The 17,957-nt window shown below is 49.8% G+C and overlaps 1 protein-coding gene across 4 annotated transcripts in view; it reads left to right on the top strand.

Annotated features, from left to right (window-relative positions):
* Positions 1 to 17,957, top strand: part of NUP214 (nucleoporin 214) — a 438,399-nt gene that overhangs the window by 180,435 nt on the left and 240,007 nt on the right. For all 4 annotated transcript variants that reach the window (XM_086924798.1, XM_086924800.1, XM_086924799.1 and 1 more), the window contains exon 14: positions 12,451 to 12,548. In XM_086924798.1, coding sequence (XP_086780924.1) covers positions 12,451 to 12,548 — 98 coding nt within the window. The remainder of the gene's footprint in view (positions 1 to 12,450; positions 12,549 to 17,957) is intronic.

The following is a 17,957-nucleotide window of genomic DNA, read 5'->3' as shown; positions in this document are numbered from 1 at the left end:
TCTGTATCCGTGTAATGCTTGCATGCATCTCAGCCGGAGTACTGGTGTAATCTTCATGTTCGAGGCATGTGGGCTGCTGAATTCATATTTGTGCATAGATCGCCACCTAGTGTTGGGTCCGGATGATTGCACATTGTTGTCCTGGAAGAGTCTTCGAAGTATCACGAGATAGGTGGCTCCTCCCCTGGACTACAGTGCGCATGGGCATCGCCTCCATCCCCAGATTGTTTTTTTCCGCCATTGGGTTCGGATGTGTTTCGGTTCCCTCTGTCGGAACCGATTTGTTGTTCAACTTCTACTCGAGACCAAAAGGTCTTTAGGCTGGGCGTCGGTATAGTTGCGTACGGGTTTCTTTCTGACTCTCAGCCCCGATCTCTTGTTGCCCTTCCACGTGCTTTCGGCGCGGACGGGCCTACACTACACTCTTGCTATGGAGCGGACTCCGTTTAAGAAGTGCCCGGTGTGTAACTCTAAATATTCACACCTCGACGTGCACCCTGTGTGCAATACCTGCTTGTCACCGGATCACCGCGAAGACACCTGCATGGCGTGTTCGAAATTCCGGAGCAAGAAGACTTTGAAGATTCGTCGAGCCCATAGGCTCCAGGCTAAGTTATCGGCTACGGCGCCCCCACCAGATGACATTTTCCAAGAATCTGTCGAGGGAGAAGACGACGTGCAAGGTTCGGACTCTAATCCCGCATCCGAGGGGGAGACCTACGACGTGGGTGAGGAGAACTTTGACGAAGTCACCGACGAGGTAGGGGACGACGATCAGGCTTTTGCCACGATGGGAGATAGCTCGGAGGAGGAGCATCCCCAACCAGACTCAGGGGTTATTCCCCTTCATACGGCCCAGGTCGAGGGATCGCCTTCGGGCCTTACCCAAGATCTAACTATGAGTCCTACGTCCCGCCTCCGGGCCCGGTCACGGACATTTATGAACCACCACTTACGTTGAAGAAAACGAAAGTGAAGCCAACTGGTCACGCACCCTCGGATGCGAAACCGAAAGCGAAAGTTGAGCTGGTGAAGAAGGTTCTGGAGGCGTCAACTTCCAAGAAAGTCAAAATGGCCGACTCGAAGAGCCACGCCAAAATGGCCGACCCGAAGCCCTCGGGGTCGGTGCCGAAGGCGAAATCGTCCGACGCGGCTGCGTCGGTTCCGAAAGGGGTCGTGGACCCGAAGAAGGCTCCAAAGAAGCGTCAGGGCGACGACGCTCATAGGCATGGGCCGTCGGCCCCGAAGAAAGTGACTGCCGGCGATCAGGCTCTCGACGACGAGGGGTCGCTCGGACCGGTCAAGGCCTCTCCGGCCTTGACGATGAAGGTAGCGGAATCCCTGCAGCGGATACGAAAGGACAGTGTGGTTCCCGCTCAGGACGCTGTAACGCCTAAGCTCACGCCTAAGCCTGCGAAGGAGCAAACGCCTATCCGTTTCACCCTACCACCCAAGTCGGCGCCGAAGGCCTTCGCCTCGAAACAGGGCGGACCCTCGAAGGAGGTATTGACGCCGAAAGCTGCCTTGGTGGTGTCGAAGCTTCGGCTCCAGCCGCTTGCTGAAGAGGAACGTCGTGAGGTAATCATCGACGCCAACACCGGGAAACTGTCTCTCCTCAAGAGGAAGATCACGACGGAGCCGGCGTTGGAACATTTCAAGATCCCTCTCAAAAACAAAAGGGACTCTGCGGACTCTTCGGCTCTGGTGGAACCTGTGTCCCCACAAGCCCTGGGACACTCGCCAACGCATTCCCCCTCAGGCGATGCGGACGAAGAAGATGCCGAGTACACCTATCCGGCGTACTCGGATCCGGAGGAGGGGCGCGAACCTTGGTCCGCCGGAGGCGACACGGAGGACCCGCAATCGGGTCAGGACACGAAACTTTTTGCGGCCAAGACGTCCCCGACGGAGGACTCGGCGGCCTTTAATGCTCTGATCAAGCGAGCTGCGGCTAACCACGACGTCGAGCTGCACTCGGACCCCGTGGATGTGGACTTCTTATTCGACACCTTCTCTGTAGCTGAAAAGTCAGTCAAAACGCTGCCGATGCTCAAAGGGGTGCTTAAACATGCAACGGAGGTCTTCAAGGAGCCCACACGGGCGCGTGTGGTCAACCCTCGCATCGACAGGAAATATAAGGCAGCGCCCACGGATCCTACATATATCAGGGGACACTTGCCATTGGACTCCTTGGTTGTTTCCAACGCTCGGAAGAGGGCGAACTCTCAAACTACTGGTGACGCTCCTCCCCCAGACAAAGAGTCCAAGATCTTCGAGGCCTCAGGCAAACGGATTGCTGCACAGGCAGCTAATATCTGGAGAATTTCTAACACCCAAGCCCTGCTTGCACGTTATGATAGGGCCCATTATGACACCTTAGAAGCCATACTGCAACACTTGCCTGACCAATACAAAGAGGCAGGAGAGATGCTGATTCAGGAAGGAAAACTCATTACGAATGCATCCATCAAATGTGCCCTGGATGTGGCAGAAACAGCCTCCAGGGCTATCAATACCAGTGTGTTGCTTAGACGCCATGCCTGGCTTCGAATTTCAGGGTTCAAACCCGACATCCAAACTACAATACTGAATCAAACGGTGAATCCTGACCACCTGTTTGGACCTGAGGTGGATGCCACCCTGGAGAAAATGAAAAAAGATACGGAAACTGCCAAATCAATGGGGGCTTTACAAAGTCAGCAGTTTCGGAGTGGTTCCTTTCGCCGCTCAAACTCCAGAGGCACCTCAAGGGGGCAGGCATCCCAGTCCACACAATATTACAAGAGTAACACCCAAACCTCGTACAACAACAAGGGTAGAGGTGGTTACAGAGGCAATAATGTCAAGGGCAGGGGACGTGGAAACAATAGCTCCAGGTCCACCACCACCAACAAACAGTGACGTCTTGTCACTGCCCCCCGACCATACAACACCGGTCGGGGGGAGACTCCAGCAGTTCCTGCCGGCGTGGAAGACCATCACCACGGACAGGTGGGTGAGGTCTCTTATCCAGTACGGGTACTGTCTAGAGCTTACTTCCATTCCACCGGACATGCCCCCAAGAAGCCGTCCTATGTCAGGCGAGCATTTGACCTTGTTGCAGCAAGAAGTTCTAGTCATGCTGCAAAAAGGGGCGATAGAGCTCGTTCCATTGCAAGAGCGGGGAACAGGGGTTTACTCCCTGTATTTTCTGATTCCCAAAAAGGACGGGTCCCTCAGGCCAATCCTGGACCTCAGGCCCCTAAACTGGTACATCCTCTCGGAGCACTTCCATATGCTCACGTTGCAGCAGGTGCTTCCCCTGCTTCAGCAGGGGGATTTCCTGGCTACGCTGGATCTGAAAGATGCCTATTTTCATATCCCCCTGCATCCTTCCCACAGGAAGTATCTCAGATTCACGATCTTAGACCAGCATTACCAGTTCAGGGTCCTGCCGTTCGGGGTCACCACGGCACCAAGGGTATTTACAAAGTGCCTAGCGACTGTGGCGGCGCATCTCCGTCGCCAGCACGTCCACGTCTATCCCTACCTGGACGACTGGCTCATTCAGGCAAGGACAGAACGACAGTGCGTCAACCATGTGTCACGCACCATTCATCTCCTGCACGATCTGGGATTCTCTCTGAACTACCCAAAGTCCCATCTCCAGCCCGCCCACGTGCGACAGTATCTGGGTGCGACAATCAACACTCTGGCAGCCACTGCGCAGCCAAATTCAGTGAGAATCGCCAGTATCCAGGCGCTGATCCAACGATTCAGACCCCAACACTCGCTTCCAGCGAAAGTGTTCATGCAGTTGATAGGCATGATGGCCTCCTGCATCTCCATTGTCCCGCACGCGAGACTACATATGCGTCCGCTTCAGGAGTGCCTAGCACGTCAGTGGACTCAGGCTCATGGGCAACTGACAGACCTAGTGTTGGTGAGCGGTCGGGCATACAACTCTCTGCATTGGTGGAATCCACAAAACCTTTGCAAAGGCCGACCATTCCAAGAGCCTGTCCCACAGATTATCCTGACGACGGACGCCTCTCTCCAGGGATGGGGAGCGCATGTACTCCATTACACTGTGCAGGGACTATGGACACTACAGCAGAGGAAGATGCACATCAATGTTTTGGAACTGATGGCAATCTTCATGGCCTAAAAGGCGTTCAAAGTACATCTGTGCAACAAAGTCGTGTTGATCCGGACGGACAACATGACGGCCATGTACTACATTCAGAAGCAGGGAGGCACACACTCTCCACAGCTGTCTCATCTGGCTCAGAGCATGTGGAAGTGGGCCATTCAGAGGAACATCTTCCTCATGGCAGAGCATCTCCCGGGCAAGGACAATCAAATGGCGGATCTGCTCAGCAGGCACAGCCATCAGATGCACGAGTGGGAGATACATCCATCGGTACTCCAACCGTACTTCCAACGGTGGGGTCATCCAGAGATAGACCTGTTCGCCACAAAGGAGAACGCAAAATGCCAAAGCTTCGCCGCCAGGTTCCCACACCCGCAATCACAGGGCAATGCGATGTGGATGAACTGGTCAGGCAGATTTGCGTACGCTTTTCCCCCAGCACCTCTGATACCGCTGGTGGCACGCAAACTCAGGCAGCACTCGATGACTCTCATCCTGGTTGCTCCGACGTGGGCTCGCCAACCATGGTACACCACGTTTCTAGAACTGTCCGTGGTGCCGCATCAAAGGCTTCATCTCACTCCCAGCCTTCTGACGCAGAGCCATGGCGACATTCAGCACCCAGATCCGCAGCAGCTCAACCTGGCGATCTGGCTCCTGAAGTCCTAGAGTTTGGCTACCTCAATCTTCCTCCCGATTGCATGAACATCATTCGGGAGGCAAGGAAGCCCACTACTAGAGCTTGTTATGCGGCTAAATGGAAGAGGTTTGTCATCTACTGTGCTAACCACAATATTGACCCGCTGGATGCTTCCATTCAAAACATCATTTGTTACCTTTTCCACCTGTATCAATGCAATCTGGCATACTCTTCCATCCGCATTCACCTGTCTGCTATGGCAGTATACCTCCAGAATAGGCAGCACCTGTCACTCTTTAGGGTCCCTGCTATCAAGGCCTTTCTGGAAGGACTCAAAAGGGTCATTCCACCAAGGACCCCACCAGCTCCAGAATGGAACCTCAATGTGATTCTTACGAGGCTGATGGGTCCTCCCTTTGAGCCACTGCACTCTTGTGAGCTTCAGTTTCTGACTTGGAAGGTTGCGTTCTTAGTAGCAATCACATCGCTACAGAGGGTTAGCGAGTTGCAGGCGCTCACCATCCAAGAACCTTTCTTCCAGATACATGCTAACAGGGTGGTGCTACGCACTCACCCTAAATTCCTACCCAAAGTGGTATCACAATTCCACATAAACCAGACAATTGAATTGCCGGTGTTTTTCCAAAACCCAGAGACGCTGGCGGAGCGCATGCTCCACACCCTTGATGTTAAAAGGGCTTTGATGTACTATGTAGACAGGACAAAAGATTTTCGCAAAACCAAACAGCTTTTTGTTGCTTTTGCCACACACCACAAGGGAAACGCTATCTCCAAAGCGGGGATTGCTAGGTGGATAGTAAAGTGCATTCAGATCTGTTACGCTAAAGCTAAGCGCACTCTCACTATCCCACCGAGGGCCCACTCCACCAGGAAGTTGGGGGCCTCTATGGCTTTCCTAGGTAACATTCCCTTAGAAGACATCTGTAGAGCAGCCACATGGTCTACCACACATACTTTCACTAAGCACTACTGTGTAGACGTGCATTCCAAACAGCAGGCAGCTGTTGGTCAGGCTGTTCTAAAAACACTTTTTCAGACTGCTGCAGCTGGCACGGGCGGCCGCCGCTAATGGAGGGACTGCTATGTATTCTATGCACAAATATGAATTCAGCAGCCCACATGCCTCGAACTGCAAATGCTACTTACCAGTATGCATCTGTTCTTGGCATGTAGGGCTGCTGACATTCATATCGCCCGCCCTCCTCCCCGGCGCCTGTAGCAGCTGCAGTATTCATTCATATATATACATATGCTCATAGCATGGTCATCACTCACATTCTTCACTCCATCTCTGCCAATGGCTAAAAACAATCTGGGGATGGAGGCGATGCCCATGCGCACTGTAGTCCAGGGGAGGAGCCACCTATCTCGTGATACTTCGAAGACTCTTCCAGGACAACAATGTGCAATCATCCGGACCCAACACTAGGTGGCGATCTATGCACAGATATGAATGTCAGCAGCCCTACATGCCAAGAACAGATGCATACTGGTAAGTAGCATTTGCAATCTGTCAGTCTGAGAATTGTTAGAATGTTTGCTTGAATCGAGTGTTAGTGGAATGTTTGCAACCATTGCAGATGGAGTATTAATGAAGTACTATGAACCAAGGGTAACTTCACTTGCATAATGCAAACTGATGCTAGCCCCAGTTGATGCTGTGCTGCTGCTTCCTCTTCTACCTAGTGGCCTTTCTTTTTCCTTGGGGTCCTGGGACAGGCGGGGCTTACTGCGCAGTATCCAGTGTAGATACATGGTTTTACACCAGTGTCCGAGACCCTAACCAATCCTAGTGCAGCTCAGTTCAGTAGTTTGGTTACCCGCTAAGTATTTTATTTTATCAAGGAAGCAGTCAAAGCTGACTCCTTGTGAGGAAGGTACATGTTGTTGGAAACTCAAATTCAGTTCAACATAGTAAGTAATCTACAATAACATGTCCAGTCTTACTTTTCTTTAGAAAATGAGGACTGCAGGTACTAGTCAAGTAAGTTTGTTTGGTTAAAAAGATGCTTTGCCCCAGGAAAATTCTGGTTCTGCCTAGCAGAAAGCCTCCTAGTGACTCATTGTCTGGTCACCTTGTCCTGTTATGGATATAGACCATTGGAGTCCAAGGACTCATTTATTTTTATTTTGAAGGTTTGATATAGTGCGAACATAACCCTTGCGGGTATCAGAGCGCTTTACAAGGACATATAATTGAACAAGAAACATTGAGATACTGAATTATGTCATGCAAACACCAGCGGCCGTTTTACGAGTTACCTACATTGTTCATGTGAATTTATTATTATTATTATGTTTCTTATATAGCGCCTGAATCGACCCCCGAAGGGGTATCTCCGCGCTTGCCTTGGGAACCCGTCCTGGCTTTTCCCTGTGAGATAGCCCCTACAGGGCATCCCCAAGGTGAAAGCCAGGCATCTCGCCGCGGGGGGGCCGTTGTGGAGATTAAGCAAGCTTAATGCCCAGAGTTGCAGAGTGTGAACCCATGATTAGGTCAGGCACCGAAGCAAGAATTATCGAGTCCATGGACATTTGAGCTCAAGACCCTGCCGCGTCGGGAATTGAACCCTGGTCCTGGGTCTGACCTCTGCATCAGGGTCTGCCTGCTCTAACCAGTGAGCCACACTTCTCCACATGAGAAGATGTTTTACTTCGTTTTTGAAAGAGGCAGTAGAGGGATTCAGCCTGGTTTCTGGGGGCAATGAATTCCAAATCCTAGCAGCGATTCCCGAGAAGGCACGGTTGTATGTTTTCTTCTTGGCAAATTGATGTGGTTTCAGAAGAAGGTTACTGGAGCTCCTGGAGGACCTGTTGCCAAAAGAGAACACCAGTTTTTGGGACAGGTAACTCGGAGTGTGGTGATGTATAGCCTTGTGCGTCATACAGGCGATTTTTAGTTGAATTTTGGCTTTGACAAGTAATCAGGTAAGAGCTCTAAGATCAGGGGAGATGTGGCAGTTTCTTTTGGAGCCTTTGATGAGTCCTGCTGCTGCATTGATTGATTTTTCTCAGAAGGGACGTCGTAGATCTGGGAAGTCCGCATAGAGAGACACTTCCATATTCCACTCTTGGGATTACTAGTGCTTGAACTGCCAGTTTGAAGTTATTTGTGGGAAGGAAAGTTTTTAATTTTCTCAAGGTGTTCAACAGAAAGTGTGCTTCTTTTGTTGCAGCGCTTATAGTGTTTTTCTACATGTTTAGATTTCTGTCAAGAGTTACTCCCAGCGATTTCGCTGAGTCGATAATACGAGGTTGGCAGTTGAGTGCTGATAGATGTTTTAGCTATGAAGAACCAATCTGGTCGATTTGCTTTTCAACAGGCCCGATCGAAATAGTGAGCTCATTGCCAGTTTTAGGTCACAAAGCTTAAGCTTTCCTTAGTGCGGGAACTGTTTCTCAGAATCCCCCGTTCTTTTTCCTGTGGCAGAGCTCCCACTTAGATGATGATGATGGCATTAGTCGCAACTGGGAAATTGGTCCTTCAGAGTCAGTTAGTGATTTCCATTTCAGTCCGCGATAGCTCTGAAAGTATTAGAGTTTTGACAGATGACTCGAAGATATCTCTGGAACTATAAGGGTTTGACAAATGACTCTGAGTTCACAAATGAGAGTGATCTCCTCTGGACATTGGAGCTGAATCCCCCAGACTGAATCCCTCTGGTGCTGAAGAAGTGGTTATACTGGCACCTTACAGACAGGTGATGGCTGGGGGAAAATGCCTCCGGGCAACAAAAGATGGTGCTGCAGTTACACAGCAAGGATTCTCTGCTTGCCTCCTCTTGGCACCTGTTCTGGGCCTATCTCAAAGCTCCTTTGCAGACTCATTTCATTGAGTTGTCCTCACACAGATTGTTCTGATAAGTTGAGCCTTATGCAAATCTTAAGGAGAGCAGGACACTTCCTGCATTTGAAACACAATCTGGCTCCTTCGCAGATATGTATATCCTCTTCACATTTACACATGCCTTCCAGATTTAGGCCCAATCCAGCGGGATGGTAGAAATCCATAGAAATTCTACTGGGGTCCAGTGCCTTCTTTTCTACACTGGTGTGCAGGCCTCCTCCATGCCAAGAAAGCAAATGAAGCTAGTACTGGCTGCAGATTCCTGTACTTTCAACAGTCTGGTGATCTAGGTTGGATGCCAGAGAGTAGAAGGTGTGCATCATTCAAAGGTTTGTAGGGCTACTGCAGAACTAGGGTTCTGTTCCTCTTGCTCTCCACTTGGAGCCTCTAGGGGTGTCAGGCATAGGTCAACAGCAAAGTCCAGTCCAAGTTCATTTGCGACTGGTCAGCTCGGCATTTTCAGGAAAATGCCTTTTGCATCTTATGTCCCTGCAGCCACACAGGAGGTCAACCAGCTGACCCCTGGAGTCCATGTGTTTGTCTTGGGTGTACAAGAGGGAGCACGTCCAGTCCTTCAGGACTCCTCACAGGTCGCACTTTTTCAGCAGTTCCTGTTTGCCCTACTGCAAACAGTCTCACAGTGCCTCTCCCTCTCAAAATCTAAGATGAGGAAAGCCTTTTGCCTTTGTCAGAACATGTGCGCCTACCCACATGTGTGGCCAGGATAACGAGCAGGTTCCTCCTCTGTGGTCACTCAATACTTTCTGGTGGTAGCTTTCCTTCCACGGGATTTGGTGCCATGCTCAGTAGGGGTTAATATCTGGACTTTCAGGGTGTCACCTAACATTTGTTTGCTTCAGGGCAGGACCGTTTGAAGTTGACTTCCTGGGCCCAGCCCAGCTGGTCTTCTGTTAGGGCCCTCCCCTCTTCCAGGCTCTGTCTCTGCTCTAGATGCACTTTTCACACAGAGTTCAGGCTAAGCACCAGCGGGGCTAATGGAGAGCCGATGCAGATTAGCATTCAGCAGCTTCAGGCAGGGTGAAGGTAACTTTCTAACATTTACATTTTTCGTATATTTTATTCAAATCTGACTTAACTATTAGATAAGATTTTTGCTAAATATAAAAGTAAGGCTTCGATTGGAGTTTGTAGTTTGTGCAGGTCAAAAAGTATAGATTACAGTGTATATTCTATGCTTTGGCTTTTCCTGTGTGCCAGCTACAGCCTTACCAGTGATAGTGTTGTTCGGGGCCTAGTCACCGGGGGAACATGCCATTTCCAATATCACATATATTCTCTCTTAAATATTATGGTTTCTGCCTTGTGGGCGGCAAGTTGCGCTTAGAAGTGAGTTGTTCAGTATTTAAATTTGGGTTTTCTTAAATGTCAAGAGTGACTGCTGTTATGCTACACAGGGTAGGCCTGAAGACATGTTTTCACTGCCACTGTAGTGGATGGCTCAATAGGTGCTCCAGTCCTCAAGTGGCATTTAACTTTTTTATGCCACAGTGTACCTCTGCGCCATATACTATGGCCCTCTAGGAAAGTTAAATGGGCCAGTCTGGTTTTAAGCTAATTTCAACATGTTTTGAGGTTCAGCACATTCACTGCGCACCAGAGCATAGTGTTAGAGTTCTACTGTTACTTTTGTTAGAGTTCAAGATTACTAGCAAGTGAGCACCCAAAAAATGAAAACTTACAATGCCTAGTAAAGCGACCTACCCTCTAGAGATCATTCTCTCCCTGTTGTAGGAGTTGTTACATTGCTGATTGCTCTTTGATTCTAGGCACTGATCAGGCACAGGTGCAGTTCACTAGGTCTCTGCTCACTGGAAACCGCTCAGAAGCAGTTCGCAGTTTAGTTCAAGAGCTTGTGCCGGAATAAATAAATTGTTTAGGCAACAGTCACTGTTACCGCCCAAGAACGCAGTTTGTGCATCTGATTTAGTCTTTCTTTGAGGTCCCATTACCTGCTCGCACTGTTAGTCATGCGGCACTGGCGCTTGCTTCTGGGGCCGGTGTGCTCAGCGGCATCACCTCCAACCAAGGACCACATTGGCGATTTTACTTTGAAGTGGAGCTGAGGTGAGACCAGCCCGACATGACTTCTCGTCGGGCATCCATCTAAGCAGATACATCCTCCAGGCTAAGACTCGACAGGTGCTGTTGCACTATTGTGGCTTCCGGGCTGGGCTCATGGATAGTGTGGTTCTTAGAACGAATCTAGAGTTCCTCCCTAAGGTGGGTGGCATCCTTATTCCACCTGAACCAACAATTGAGCTAACGTTTTCTCTCAGCCAGGCTCAGTAGCAGAAAGAGCTCTTGATTCATTAGACTCTTTAATTGTGTAAAAAACGATCTTTAAATGCCCATGTTAATTTCCAACTAAGGGAGCGATCAAAAGGCTTCCAGTGCCTTTAATGACTTCAAACAGTAACAGCTTGCAATGTCCAAGCCACCCATGAGATGACAGGAGTATGCAGAGCATGTGAATCAACATCACTACATGCTACGAACCGACGCTTACTTGGTAAGTAACATTTCCCATTTCTTTGGACTAGTGTTCAGACATCTGAATATGCCAGTATATTTGTAAAATCAGTACCTGGCATTGCAGAAACCGTGAACATCAAACCAGTGGCAGGGGCTGGTCTGTCCAGGCTTTTAATGTGACACACAAGTCTCCTCCAATCCTTTTTTTAACGCATGGAGGTACATTTGGCTAACATTGATAAAGTCTATATACATTTGAGGTAGCCACAGAAGGCTTCCTAACAATGGCTGTGCCTACAGCCCGGAAGATGCTTAGGACCTTTGTCTGAAAGGTGTAGGTGGTGTAGAGCCCAGCAGATATTTATTAATGGTTATGTAAATAGTGCATAAAGGGAGTCCTGAGGTATTGTGTACATTAGCTGTACATAGCGCTCATAGGTGAATGAACCCCTTTGATTGCAGAGTCTAATTCTGAGGTACTCCTTTATTATTCTGACTGAAGTCCACGCAGACATATTATTGTCTGCCACAAATCAGTTAGTCTTGCATGCTTCCTCAGTACGATCACCACACAGGTCAGGTTTTCTGGCTTCTGAGCGCATCCAAGATGCGAAATAGATGTCTTGTTGAAGGCGCCTTCATGACTTTTGGAGCGCTACGCTTTTGCATGATGTACTCATTCTAGTGTTAGTTTTACTATAAAGAGAAGGTGTTTGAATTCTTTGCAGCATGTTTGCGACAAAGGAACCTTGTGGCCTTGCTCCTCATTAAAAACAGCCAGGATGTGAATCTTCTTTTGTAGGGTTCCGTAGAAGAGCAGTTCTCTGGTCTTAGTAAACGTCCTTGCACAAGGTGAAGTAGAGCAGGTGGAAAAGGGATCATTTAACTTTTTTGGATCCTTCTAACAGCAAATAAGTGAAACAGCATGAAGGACCTAAAACAATTTTAGGTTCTGGAGGTTTCAGAAATGCACATTTTTCATGCAGCTGTTGGGGAGCAGAATATGTCAAACATGGAATGTCCAGGAATCCATCTTTGAAACTGGGATAAATTAAAGTCACTGTACCTCCACCACCACACCGAACACACACTTCGTAGTATATGCAGTTCAATAATGTTACTCCTCTGATACTGTAATCTGCCATCATCATTTTTACATATTTGTAATCTGAGAAAGAAGAGGGTCTTCAAACAAGCTTGTGTCTTGCCACACTGACATAATGTGAAAATAAATACTTCCTGTGCACTTGCCTTCCTAAATAAAATTTGCCGGTTCATTGACTTATGACTAAATGGCATTTTATCTTTTCTACACAGCTGTGCGTCTGACTTCTAGCGCCTCTGTACCTTCCACCCAGCAAAAGGCAGCGAGACCCAACCCACTGTCTGCAGCCCTGAAGTCTGGCCCTGTGCAGGTAATTCAGAGGATATTCATTCACATGGCTGTTTTGTTAGTGTTAACCTTACAGCTGTTCAAGTGCTTTGGGACAATGTAAAATGTCCAATTACAAAGAAGAGGTAAGATTAAAAAAACATTGACAAAACTGAGAGTACTGGCATCACATGATCTAAGGTGCAAGTGCAGTGTCAGTGTCTAGGAGCAAGAAAGGGGTCGGTGGAAATGTGTGAATTCATTTAGGCCACGTGCATTGTCCCTATCTAGGATCAAGAAAGGGATGGGTAGAAATGTTTGGATTCATCCAGGTCACAGGCAATGTCCGTATCTAGGATCAAAAAAGGGATGGGTAGAAATGTTTGAATTCATCTAGGCCACGTGCAATGTCCCTATCTAGGATCAAGAAAGGGATGGGTAGAAATTTTTGAATTCAACTAGGCCACCTGCAATGTTCGTATCCAGGCGCAAGAATGGGATGGGTGGAAATGTTAGAATTCATTTAGGCCACGTGCAATGTCCATATCTAGGAGCATGAAAGGGAGGGGTGGAAATGTTTAAGTTCATCGGGCCATTGGTAATTCCTTTGGGTGCACTGAACAGCATCACTTTTGAGCTTGTTTTGCCATTACTGGAACGTTCCAACAGTATGCATAGAAGTTTTGCTCTGCTGCCAAAAAACAATGCAGCAAGAGCTGCAAGGCTGTATTTCTCTGAGATCTGCATTGTTTAGCTAGGGGGGTATGCTGGCAGTCTCCAGTCACCTAATCCAGACTCTGCCTAGCAACATGCAGCAGCACCAAAAGTGCTTCTGCGTGACCTTGTTAAATCCACTTCAGGAGCTTCGCCGCATCACCACCATTCGTGAGCAAGACTTGCTCACTCCCTTTATTAAACCTTCAGCGTTCACTTTTGTGGTGGTTGAGGAGGCGCTTGTTGGACTACTGAATTGTACTGAAATAAACATTAAACAATGGATGTGTGATAACAGTACTAAATGAAATACTTGTTTTTAACTCAAAAATGTGCACTCAAATAAATTAAATGCAATGGTGGATGCAAAAGCAGGAAACCATTTTTAAATGACATCACCAATTCAGGCCTCCAGTGCTGTTGAATCATGGAACCTTTGATGACTATCAGACAACAATATATATATTTGTGGTCCAGGTTGAGTATAGTCAAGTCAAGTCATAAAATTTGTATAGCGCACTACATACCCAGAGGGTTTCAAGGCGCTTAGGAGGGGAGGAGGATTATTTGTCAAATATCCACGTTTTTTGAAATGAGACCCCGGCATCCCCAAGACTGGGAAACGCCACCCCTTGCCCTGAGGCCCATTTAGCACAAGGACAGGTGGGAAAATTAGATAGTCAGGAGGCGTGTTGCACTGCCAGGCTGTGTACACTTTTTGGGTGGACAGCCTGAAGTCAACACCAAAGAAAGAATTCCACCATATTGTGTGCGGTGGAACTTGACTTGTGAGACCAGGTGATACCCACTCCCCACAGAAAGTGGTCATTTAGGAGTATTGTGACCCCAGGGATAAGTAGCCCATTGATTACCACCACTCACTCCCCTTAATGCCCATAAATTGAGTATTTAGGTGGCCTCCTGACACTAGGAAATCAGATTAGATTACTGGAAACCGAGTAAGAAAGAAGAAGAACCGAAGAGACCGAAAACTAAAGACACTCACCAAAGATAGACGCAAAACCTTGCCAGGCTGCTTGCTTCTGTAGTAGGGGATCTCTGTGTATAGTCATAATCTAGTGAATAGTCCCGCCCATGTGCGTGGACCCCGGAGCAATCAAAAATAATCTCTTAAAGTGTCGAAAAAATGCAGAACTGCACAGACACTTAAGCGAGAATTAAAGACAGATAATGCAGCCTATAAAACCAGGCTACACTGTCCAGTACTTCAACTAGAAATTCCACCAAAAATCCACAAACAGCAAAGCCTGTCCAGATTTCCCTTGCCTCAGCAGCAAAAATCCCTCTGGAATGATAGAGAGGAAGACCTGGACAGATAAGCCCCATAGGCTGCCATTATGTGGCTCAGAACAGGATACTGTGCCTTTAAGAGAACTTTCCAGAACTTCACAGTATCCCAGAATGCACTGCAGGTCCCTTTTACTTTCAGTTCTTTTTTCCGTCTCCTGCAAGCAGGACCCTGGAGTATTAAGCTCTCCCTTTTCAAGGGTTTATTGGTGATTTTTCACTTTTGTTTCAACTTGAGTGCTTTCTAAAGTACTTTAGTGCTTTTCTTCTTGGATTTTGCACCCTTTTGATGTCAAATATGCCTGCATTATTTGACAAATGTCCGGAGTGCTCCAGGAAGAAGGCCAAATCAGATCCCCATGAGGTGTGTATCCTCTGCCTTCCCTCTTCCCATGTCCCAGGTGAGTGTGTGATTTGTCAGGGCTTCTCTGGCAGGACCCTGATGGACAGAAAGAAGATCAGGCTTCAGGGCCTCGAGGAAAGAAAGCTGAAGGCGCAAGGTGGGTCTGGAGGGGCTTCCTCTGCCTGTGCTGAGGCCTCTGGGTGGCTCCCCAGGGGCAGGAAGTCCAGCAAGCGTCCCCATTCTCTGTCTGGGTCGATTGCTCCGACTACAGCGTTGAGAGGGATGACTACAGTCTGTTCCCCGTCGTCTGGGGCGAAGCGACGTCGACGTCGAAGGAATTGAACAAACCGCCGTCGAAGTCTCCTGTGACGATTTCGTCGTCGTCCTCGTCGAAGTCATCGTCGAGTGATCAACGTCGTAAGGCCCGGCGTCGGCGCTCGTCGTCAAGGCGACACCGCCGTCGGCGAAAAGGAGAAGATTGTCGTCGAGGGGATCCTCGTCGTCGAGGAGTAGATCGCCATCGAGGCGCAGAAGGTCGCCGTCGAGGTGCAGAAGGTCGCCGTTGAGGCGCAGGAGGTCGTCGTCGAGGCGGACAAGGTCGCCGTCGAGGCGAAGGCACTCGCCGTCGAGGGAGAGACTTTCGACGCCGAGGAAAAGGCGCTCGACGTCGAGGGACCGACTTTTGCCGTCCGGTCGCCGTTCTTCGACGCCGAAGAGACGTGGAAAGAGGTCTGACGCCATGGGAGGTTCGCCAACGTCCCAGGCTGGAAAGGAAGGCGGATCACCGGGCTCGGTGTACTCTGCGGTGTATACCCCGTTACAGAGGCTGGTTACACCCCCGCCTCCATTGCCGAGGGGTCTCCCTCCGAGGGCCCCTACTCCTCCTCCTTTACCACCACTTCCGCAACCTGTACCTCGACCTCAGTTGCCAGAAAAGACGCCTCCGGTCACTCCAAGGTCGGTCTCACTGCCCAGACTTCTGACCCCTCCCAAGGGGACCCCTAAGCCGAAGGCTCCGGCCAAACCAAAGTCGCCCGTTCCGGTGGAACTGGCGGATCGACCGAGGCCAAGGAAGTCGCGATCACGCTCCGGACGGAGAGGAAGATCGAGGAGTCGATGTAGATCCTCCACCAGATCAAGACGTCGCCATAGGAAGCGGGGATCTAGGTCCCGCACGGACTCCTCCAGGACCCAGTCCTATTCACCGACCTTGTCGGACTCCCCAGGGACAAGGGTGTCTCCGGTGGACGACATCAGCATTCCAGGAGGTTCTCCTGAGGGGGGCTGCAAAAGTGGGAATCACGGTGACGGCTCCAACACCCACGACGTCCGTGATATTCGAAACGCTTCACAAGAAGCATTTGTCTCGCCCTCTACTGCCACTAGTGCCTGGTTTGGTAGAGCCTGCGGAGGAGCTGTTCCTCACACCAGCGGTGGTGAAGGCCGCACCCTCCCGACTTCTGAAGAAGTACAGGGCCCCGGATTCGGACCCGGCCTTTCTGCGGATAGATCCGGTGCCTGACTCTGTTATAGTGACGGCGGCCAGGAAGTTACATGCTACCTCCCCGTCCTCCACCGTGCCGCCCGATAAGGAAAGCCGATGGATCGACTCGGCTGGAAGGAAGGCTTGTGGGACTGCATCCACGGCCATGAAGGCGTACGGCGTTGCTAGGGCGGTATGACCGTGCCCTGTGGGACTCCCTGGAACATTTCACGGAACTTCTGCCACGATACAAGAGGGTGGACTTCCAAGAGATCCTCAAAGAGGGGATGCTGGTGTCAAACCAGGTCATCAGCGCGGCTGCGGATGTCTCTCTCTTTTGGCTGCTCATGGGTACTGTCATGGGATCAACCAGCGGCGCCATGCTTGGCTCAGGCTCGCATCACTCAAGCCGGAGGCTCAGCAGCGGGTGGCCAATCTGCCCTTTTCGGGGGAAACCTTGTTCGGAAAGCATACAGATGATGAGATGGCCCGCATGAAGGTGGAGGCAGAGACCCTGACGGCTGTGGGCTTAAAGAAGGCCAAAGAAAAGAAGGCCAACCGCCCGTTCCAGAGACGGTTCGGTGCACAGGGAAGAGGATGAGGTCAGTCTTCGGGACAGCAACAGCAGCAGTTCCGGAGACCCTTCCAGAAGCGCCAGAAGGGTAGAGGGGGACAGCAGTCCTCTACAGCGAACAAGGGCCCGGCCGGGTCTCGACCCTGAGCGGTTACTTCCCCTACATCCGTTACCCGCTCCGGTGGGGGGAAGCGTTCAATTTTTTCTGGCAGAGTGGAGAAAAATTACTCAGGACAAGTGGGTGCTGAATATTGTTTGCAATGGATACTGTCTTCGGTTCACCAGCCCGCCTCCATCAATTCCTCCGGTCAGCTCGCGGTTTCAACTGCTCGAGCTCCAGGCGGAGGCTGATATCCTGTTAAGGAAAAGGGCGATAGAAGACGTACCTCTGTCTCAAAGAGGAAGAGGTCTGTACTCCTGGTTCTTCCTGGTTCGCAAGAAGGACAAGAACGAGTTCAGGCCCATTCTGGACTTGCGACATGCAAACAAGTGGATTCGCAGAGAAAAGTTTCGCATGCTGTCGTTGCATCAAATTTACCCTCAGTTGCAACAGGGAGACTGTCTATGTGCAATAGACCTACAGGATGCGTACTTCCATGTGCCAATTGCACACAAACGCAGGAAGTTCCTGCGATTTCAAGTTGGCACCAATCACTATCAATACACAGTACCGCAATTCGGGCTGAAGGCTGCGCTCGGAACATTCTCGAAGTGCATGGCAGTGGTAGCAGCACACCTAAGGAAGAAGAAGGTGTTTGTCTACCCGTACCTGGACGATTGGTTGATCAAGGCCTCCTCCTTCTCAGAAGCTCAGGCACACTTCCAGAAGACGTGCGTTCTCTTGAACAAACTGGGGTTGCACATCAACATGTCCAAGTCTGTCCCGACTCCGGTCCAGTGCATTCAGTACTTGTGAGCCACCATCAATACGCTGTCAGCAAGCGTGTCTCCTTCGGAAGAGCAACGATTATCACTCCTTCGGAAGGCTCAGGCTCTTATGACCACTCTATCTACAACAGTGAAGACGGTG

Source organism: Lissotriton vulgaris, chromosome 5 (assembly GCF_964263255.1).
Source record: "Lissotriton vulgaris chromosome 5, aLisVul1.2, whole genome shotgun sequence".
Classification (NCBI taxonomy): Eukaryota; Metazoa; Chordata; class Amphibia; order Caudata; family Salamandridae; genus Lissotriton; species Lissotriton vulgaris.
Note: the sequence above shows the minus strand (reverse complement) of the source record. Positions and strands in the feature narration are given on the sequence as shown.